Raw genomic sequence first — 8,720 nt, forward strand, 5'->3', positions numbered from 1 at the left:
GATCTCCTGCCCATTTATTTCAGGGGGCTGGGGGTCCTAAGAGGGGATTGTGGGAGGGACACCGAGGGATTCTGGAGGTCTTAGGGAGGGTCTGGGGAGGGGTCCTGGGGCATTGTGGGGGGACTGGGGGGGTGTGGATGGGTTCTAAGAGGAGTCTCGTGGGAGGGTCTGGGGGGGTTTTGGGGAGCGGTCGTAGGAAGGTCTTCAGAGGGTCTGGGGGAGCGTCTTGAAAGGTTTGGGGGAGGCGGTCTTGGGAAGGCTCGGTGTGGGGGTCTCACGGGACACCCTGGGCTGGGCCCGATTGGGGTCTGGGAGCTCTCAGGGGGGTCCTGGGGATCTCAGGGGTTTCTGGGGGGGCGTTGAGGTTCCAGGGTGGTCCTGGGCCAACCTGGGGTGGGCTGTGGGGGGGGTTTGGGGTTCCTGGAGGGGGTCCTGGGGGAGATCTGGGGGTCCTGGGGAGTCCCAGGCCCAGCCTGAACCAAGGTCTGGGGGAAGGGGGCACAACAGGGGTTCCCAACCCCAGTTTTTGTGGGGGTCTCTCATCGTGCCCCCTCCCCAAAAAGCTTCAAGGGCCCCCTGAAGTGGCTCCTGTTCCACTGGCTGGTGTTCCCTGATCCAGGACAGCCTCCAGTGAGTCTAGGGGGTTCTAGGGGCATTTAGGGGGCTTTTTTGAGATATAGGGGAATTTTGGGGAGATTTTGGGATGGGTTATGGGGGATTTTGGGGGACTTTATTGGGTTTGGGGGGATTTTGGGGCATTTTTAGGGGGGGTTGTGGGGATTTTTTTTGATTTTGGGGCATTTTTAGGGGGATTTGGGGGGCTTTTTTGGGCTTTGGGAAACTTTGTTGGGAGTTTAGGGGAAATTATTGGGTATTTGGAGAAAATTATTGGGTTTTTCACAGAATTCATAGAATTACTGGATTTTGGGGGGATTTTGTGAATTTGGGAGGTTTGGGATTTTGGGGGATTTTATTGGGGTTTTGGCAGGGTTTGTTTTTCGGGGGGGGGTTTATTGAAATTTTTGGGAGTTGTTTTGAAGTTTGGTGGGTTTCACTGGGATTTTGAGGGATTCTTTGGGGTTTTTGAGGAATTTATTGGGATTTTTAGGGGATTTTGGGAGTTTTAGTGGAATTTTGGGGGACTTTTGGGGGTCTGGGGGGGGGCTTTGATGTTGTCCCCAGGTGTGGGGGAGGGCTGAGAGGGACCAAAATCTTCTTAAAACCCCCGAAAGTCCCAATATAACCCACAAAATCCCAATTAAATCTCACAAAATCCCATTAGAACACCCTAGAATCCCAATAAAAGCCCACAAAATCTCTTGAAATCCCAACAACCCCCCCAAAATCCCAATTAAACCCCACAAATCCCCACAAAAAAGTCCCCAAAACCTCAAAAAGTCCCACAAAATCCCCCTAAGACCCAAAGAAATCTTGGCAACACCCAAAAAACCCCCCAAAACCCACCAAAAATACCAGAAAACCCCAAATAACCCAAATCCATGAAGAATTCCACTAAATACCCCCAAAATTCCAATAAACCCCCCCCAAATCCCCTAAAAATTCCAGTAAACCCCCCAAAAATTCCAGAAGAAAACAAACAAAACAAAAAAAAAAATTCAAAAAACTCCCAAACATCCCCCAAAAACCACCCCACAAGGTTCAAATAAAACCCCCCAAAATTCTGTAACTCCCCCAAAACCCTATAATTCTCTCCAAAAAACCCAATAATTCCCCCTAAACTCCCAACAAGATTCCCCAAAGCCTAATCAAACCCAAAAACCTTCCCAAAATCTCCCCAAGAGCTCTGGCCCCTCCCAGTCCCGCCCGGTCCTATCCGAGGGTGCGGCCAAAACTCCCTGGAGCGATTCTGGAGCCAATCCTGGTCTCAGTCTCGGAGCAGTCCCAGAGAGCTCCTGGTGCTAATTCCAGTCCCGATCTTGGTCCCAGTGCTGGTCCCAGTCTCAGACTCGGTCCCGGGGTGGTGCTGGTCTCGGTTCTGGTGTCAGTCTCAGTCTTAGTCCTGGTGCCGGTTCTGGTCCTGATCATGGTCATGGTCTCGGTCTCCCTCCTGGAGATTTTAGGCCCATTTGGGTGATTTTAGGCCAAACTGGGCAGGTTTAAGGTGGGTTTCAGATCCCTTGGAGTGATTCTAAGCCTTTTAGTGTGGATTTTTGGCCCCTTTGGATGATTTTAGGCCAAATCTCACGTGTTTTAGGGTGGATTTTAGGTCCCTTGGGGTGATTTTAGGCCCATTTGGATGGGGTTTAGGCCTGTTAGGGTGATTTTTAGGATAAACTGGGCAGTTGTAGGATATATTTTACATCCCTTTGGCTGATTGTAGGTCCATATGGGTGAATCTTAATCCTGCATTGGTGATTTTAGTCCCCTTTTTTTGGTGATTTTGGGCCCACTTGGGTGGAATTTTGCCTTTTTAGGCCAAACCAAGTCTTTTTAGGGTGATTTTAGATCCTCTTGTGTTGGTTTTAGGTCTGGTTGGGTGATTTTAGGCAAAACCAGGTGGACTTTAGGCCCATTTGGGCGATTTCAGGAAAAAACAGGTACTTTCAGGAAGGATTTTAAGATCATTTGGGAGATTCAAGGATGATTTTAGGCCATCTTGTGTGGGTCGCAAACCACTTAGGGCAATTTTAGGTCCCTTTGGTTGAATTTTAGACCCCATTGGATAACTTGAATCCCATTTGGCTGATTTTAGGCCAAACCTGGTGGATTTAGGCTGCATTTGAGGCGCTTTTGGGTGATTTTTAACCAAACCAGGCCCTTTTAGGACTTCACATCCACTTTGCCACACCCCTTCAGAGTTCCCACCCTTTCCTTAACCCCACCCCTTTTACCTCGCAGTTCCCAGTTCTGGGAACGGGGGAGGAGGAGGAGGAGGAGGAGGAGGGAGGGAGGAAGAGGCGGAGAGGCAGCAGGAAGCAGCAGAGGAAGAGACGAGGGTGGAATCGCGTGGCCCTGGCGGTTCCTGAACTCACCGCAGCCCTGGGAGCATCACCGGTGCCTGGGGAGGGGGAGCTCAGCCCAAATATGCCAGGGGGTCCCCAGGTTTAGGGATTTTTGGGGGAATGTTTGGAGTTTGCAGGGCTCCAAAGCTGAGCCACAGATGCCCCTCGAGGGGACATCGGGGGTCCCTGGGAGGTGTTTTTGGGAGTCCCAGTGTGTGTTGAGACGAACACCCCATGTGGGGAGACACGAGGCTTGACTCCATTTTCTCAGAAGGCTGATTTATTATCTTGTGATATATACTAAAATACTACATTAAAACTATACTAAAAGAACAGAGAGAAAAGAAGGATCAGAAGGCTACAAAGAACAAGAATAGAATAGAATTCATAACAAAATCTTGTGACTGCTCACAGCCTCGGCACAGGTGTCTGTGATTGGTCATCAATTGAAAACAATCCACATGGACCAATGGAAGATGTACTTGTTGCATTCCACAGCAGCAGATAATTATTGTTTACATTTCATTCCTGAGGCTCTCAGCTCTCAGGAGGGAAAAATCCTAGGAAAGGATTTTTAATAAAATATCATAGCTACAGGTGTGGGTGGTGGCAGAGTCCTTTCTGGGGACAGGAGGGTGCAGGTCCCCCCGCAGTGGGGGTTGGGCTTCCCGGCCGGACCCTCCGAGCTCTGCCGGGGCCACGTGGGGACCGCGCGGGACCAATGGCACTGGTGGGGGGACATTGGTTTTGGGGAGCCTTGGGAAAGCCACGGCTTCCATGAGCGGGAGCCCAGAGAGAGGAATGCCCCAAAAGGCCAAAGCGGGGACCCTGAGAGGGGGGACCTCTGGGATTCCCAGGACCCCAGTGGGGGATGCTGGGGCTGAAAGAGCGGGATGGGCGGGAAAGGGGTTCAGGGCTCCCGGGGCCGGCAGTAGCTGCTCCCAGGATGAGCCCGGTCGCTCCCTCTGTGTGCTTCCAATTTCCTCGGCACTCCCAGTATGAGCCCAGTCACTCCCAGTTGTTCCCTATGATGATGTAATTTCATCCCAGCAAGGTCCCAGTTCCTCCCACTTTCATTCAGTGTGTTCCCAGTTCTCCCAGCTCCCCCAGCACATTCCCACTGGCTCCCAGTTGCCACCCATATGATCTCAGACACTCCCAGTATATTCCAGTTGCCCTGAACTTTCTCGTAGTCATTGTCAGTTGCTCCCACTTACCTCAGTGTGGTTCACTTTCCCCCAGTTTTATCCTGGTTGCTCCCAGTTCCTCTGAGTGTGTCCCCACTTGACTCCCAGGATGGGCCTGGTTGCTCCCAGTAACCCCCAGTCTGGTTCCATGCACACCCACTCTAATCCCAGTATGATTGTAGCCACTCCCAGTATGATCCCAGTCACTTGCAGTCTAATTCCAGTCACTCCCAGTCTGATGCCAGTGCCCCCAGCGTGATCCCAGTTGCTCCCTGTCAGTGCCAGCATGACCCCAGTAGCCTCCAGTATGATCCCACTAACTCCCTGTCTCTCTCAGTGTATCCCAGTCACCCAGGGCATGTTCCCAGTCACACACACTTTCTCCCAGTTGCTTTCAGCAAATTCCAGTTGCTCACAGCCACTCCCAGTCAATCTCAGCATGATTCCAGTCACCCTAAGTGTGATCCCAGTCTAACCCAGCATGGACCCAGCTGTTCCCACTGTGATCCCAGTATGATCCCAGTTGCCCCCAGCATAGTCACAGTTGTTCACAGTAGTTCCCATTATGATCCCAGTTTCCCCTATAATCCTCCCAGTCCCTCTCATGCCCAGTTGTCCGCAATGTAGATTCAGTTACCCCAAGTATGGTCCCAGTTGACCCCAGCATGATCCCAGCTGTTCCCAGTGTGGTTCCAGTCCCCCCAGTATGGTTACAGACACTCCCAGTATATCACAGTTACCCCAGTAAGGTTCTAGTTACCTTGGAATGATCCCACTCTTTCCCAGTTACTCCAAATTTCCTCCTGGGGAAGGAGGATGAAGGATGAAAGGGGAGGGATGAAGAAGGAGAGCAGGAAGGGAGGGAAGTAGGAGAAGGAGGTGGGGTTAGGGTGGAGAAGGAGGAGGAGGGATGGAAGACAAGGAGCAGGAGGAAGAGGAGGGACAAAGGAGTATCAGGGAAAGGAGAAAAAATCAGGAGGTTGAGCACTCCCTGAATTTGCAGCCCCCACCTGTGGGATCATCATTCCCCACATCCCACAGGTGACTGGTGCAGGGGAGCTCAGCCCAGGTATCCTGGGGAGTCCTGAGCTGGGTTTTTTTTTTGGGGTGGGGAAATGTTTGGAGAATGAAGAACTCCAAAGCTGAGCAGAAAAGGCCCCTTGGGGGGACACTGGGACATCCTGCTGGTGGCTGCTAGTATAAGCAGGCTGGAGGAGCAGAGCCCTGTGTCCCCCAAGAGCCCAGAGTTGGGAGCCCAGAGAAAGGGGAGCACCGTGATTGGCGGGACCCTCAAGAGCCTGGAGAAGGGCAGGGAGGGACTCCTTGGACTCCCCGCACTGCAGAAAATAAGGGGAGAACAAACCCCAGGACCCCAAAAACCTTCTGCATCCCTAAATGGGGAGGCCAAAGAGGGGGGAGCTTTTCGGATTCCTGGGACACCCAGCAGGTGGGTGGGAGGGAGGACAGAGGACCGAGTAGAAGAGAATCCTCCAATACAAGTGTGATCCCCAGCAGCTGGGACAGGGGGAACCCCCAAACACCAGAAGGGAGGGACCAGAGATGGGGATCTCCTGGGAGAGTTTTCAGGGCTGAATCTTGTTGTTTGGGGGTTTTTTTTGGATCCCAGATGCCTGATGACTTCTAGAGTTGGACTTGGGCAGAGAGACCTTCAAAATCAACGTGCTCATCTGTTGTTTTCCCTAAGCCAGGATTTCCCATTCCCAAAACTTGGCCAGATGAAGAAATAGGCTGCGAGGAAGAGGAGGATGCCACAGGACACCCAAGCAGGTGAGGAGGAAGTCACTGCCCCTTTCCCCCTCTCTCCTCCTTCTCCCAACCCAGCACGGCCCCTGGCTGCAGGACAACCCCACTGGCGATGCCGTCCTGACGGGGATGCACTGGGGGGGATCTCCTTCCCCTTCCTTCTGACACAGAGGCAAATCCCATCCTCTCCTTGTCCTTCCTCCCCCAGGGAAGGAGCTGAGGATGGAGACCAGGGAGGACAAATCCCCACAGCAGAACCTCATGGAAGAGCCTGTTTTGGGTGGCTGTACAGCACAGGAATTCATTGGGGAGGAAAATCCGTGGAGATCCCACACAAGGAGAGGCTGCAAACACAGATCGCCAGGATCTGAGGAGGATAGACCCACCCTGTGCCAGGAGGGTGGCCAGATTTCGAGGCAGAACATGGACCTGGTGGTCCATGAGCATCTTTATGATGGGGAGAAGCCCCACAAGTGCTTGGAGTGTGGGAAGAGCTTCAGCCAGAACTCCCACCTGATCAAGCATCAGATGATCCACACAGGGGAACGGCCCTTTGAGTGTGGGGAATGTGGGAAGAGCTTCAGACGGAGCTCCCACCTGATCCAGCACCAGATGATTCACACTAGGGAACGGCCCTACGAGTGTGGGGAATGTGGGAAGAGGTTTCAAATACGCTCCACCCTGATCCGTCACCAGATGATCCACACTGGGGAACGGCCCTACGAGTGTGGGGAATGTGGGAAGAAGTTTCCGACCAGCTCCGAACTTCTCGTGCACCAGCGCACGCACACAGGGGAGAGACCCTTCCACTGCCCCGAATGCGGGAAGGGCTTCAGGCAAAACTCCCATCTTGTCAGGCACCAGCACATCCATACTGGGGAGAGGTCCCATGAGTGTGAGGAATGTGGGATGAGCTTCAGAGACAGCTCCCACCTGCTCCGCCACCAGAGCATCCACACTGGGGAACGGCCCTACGAGTGTGGGGAATGTGGGAAGAGCTTCAGACAGAGCATGCGCCTTATCCAGCACCGGAACATCCACACTGGGGAAAGGCCCTACAAGTGTGGGGAATGTGGGAAGGGCTTCAGCCAGAGCTCCAGTCTGATCTGCCACCAAAAGATCCACACTGGGGAGAGGCCCTACGAGTGTGGGGAATGTGGGAAGAGGTTTCTCACCAGCTCCCATCTCCTCGTGCACCATCGGATTCACACAGAGGAGAGGCCCTTCCGCTGCCGTGACTGCGGGAAGGCCTTCAAGCAGAACTCTACCCTCATCAACCACCGAAAGATCCACACTGGGGAGAGGCCCTACGAATGTTCCAAATGTGGGAAGAGGTTTCCCACCAGCTACAATCTCTTACTGCATGAGCGCATTCACACAGACGAGAGGCCCTTCCGCTGCCCCGACTGCGGGAAGGGCTTCAAGCGCAATTCCGCCCTCGTCATCCACCAGCGCATCCACACCGGGGAGAGGCCTTACGCTTGTCCTGAGTGTGAGAAGAACTTCTCCAGGAGGTCTCAGTTGACCCAACACCAACGGAAACACCATAAGGGAAGGTAAGGGAAGCCCTATGAGTGCCCCGAGTGCCAGAAGAGCTTCATGGGCTGCTCCAACTCTATCCCCTGCTGGAGGACCCACACTGGAAAGAGACCTGGTCATCCACATTCTCTGTGATCCATGCTATGAAAGCACCTGGCTGGTTATCCTTTTATTTTGACCTGAATTTTCTTCTGATTCATCTTTATCCCTTAAAAACAGCCCAAACAGGTTTGAAAAGAATGAAGTTGATCAAAGATATCTGACGTCCCACAATTTCAAAGGTGTTTGAGGGGGAATTTAGGATTTGGGGACATTCTGGAGGATTTGTGGGTTCTTGGGGGATTTTGGGCAGTGTTTTCCATCTCTTTGGACTCCAAAAGCCAAAAGGGATCGATCTGTCATCTCAACAACTCAATCCCACTGAAAACAACTCTATTTTACCACAAAAGAGCTCAATCCCATCTCAAATTGCTTGTTCCCACCTCAAAAAAACTCAATCCCACGCCAAACTCACTCAATTCCACAGCCGCCAGGGTGAGATGGAGTTGGAAAGGGATTGGGAGAGGGGGGATCCAATTTTGGAGTGGTGGGATTGGGATTGTGTGGGGCTGGATGGGTGGGATATATTTGATAGTAAATAAAACTTTCAGAGTTAGTGATTTCTATCCCACTCATTTTCAGTCAGTTACAGTTCTGTTTTCAGAATGCTGCCTTCTCAGCTGACTGTGTTTGTGTCCTCCTTTCTCTCCTGCCTCTCTTTGCCTGCTCTGTTTCTCTCTCAGTGCCTCCCTTGAGCCAGGACAGCTGCCACCAAAAACGCTTCCCTGATTTAATTCCCAGTGCAGGAGCTACAACGATTGGTGAAATTATGAAGGCTGGCAGTGAAATGTTACTGTAAGGTCTTGCTCCACTTGGCTTTTTGGCCCTTCTTAAGAGCTTTGCCTTTGAGGGCAGGAACATTTTTTCCTTGCTGGGAACTGGGATTCCAGACCCTTGGAGTGTGTGCTGTGCAGGACCATACAGACTGGGATCATATGGACTGGGATCCTACAGACTGGCACCATATGGATCAGAACCATATGGACTGGGACCTTGTAGACTGGGATTGTATGGGTTGGGATCGTATGGACTGGGATTGTACAAATGAAGAGCCAGCCAACAAAGGGTGTGCTGCATTCCCCTAGAGGGCTGACCTTTGAGCCACATTGCAGTTAGGGTAAGCAAATTTTACCCCCCCCCCCCCTGCCCCCCCCCCCCGGGGAAAACA

At 52.4% G+C, this 8,720-nt stretch overlaps 1 protein-coding gene across 6 annotated transcripts in view; it reads left to right on the top strand.

Annotated features, from left to right (window-relative positions):
* Positions 1-6,337: 6,337 nt before the first annotated feature.
* The window catches only part of LOC121359721 (zinc finger protein 850-like), a 24,972-nt gene continuing 22,589 nt past the window's right edge, over positions 6,338-8,720 (top strand). For 2 of the 6 annotated variants that reach the window (XM_041478861.1, XM_041478866.1), the window contains exon 1: positions 6,338-7,434. In XM_041478861.1, coding sequence (XP_041334795.1) covers positions 6,338-7,434 — 1,097 coding nt within the window. Of the gene's footprint in view, positions 7,455-8,720 lie in introns of all 6 variants that reach the window. The other 4 variants (XM_041478864.1, XM_041478863.1, XM_041478862.1 and 1 more) reach the window with 4 other exon arrangements.

Source organism: Pyrgilauda ruficollis, unplaced genomic scaffold (assembly GCF_017590135.1).
Source record: "Pyrgilauda ruficollis isolate IOZ18807 unplaced genomic scaffold, ASM1759013v1 scaffold465, whole genome shotgun sequence".
NCBI lineage: Eukaryota > Metazoa > Chordata > Aves > Passeriformes > Passeridae > Pyrgilauda > Pyrgilauda ruficollis.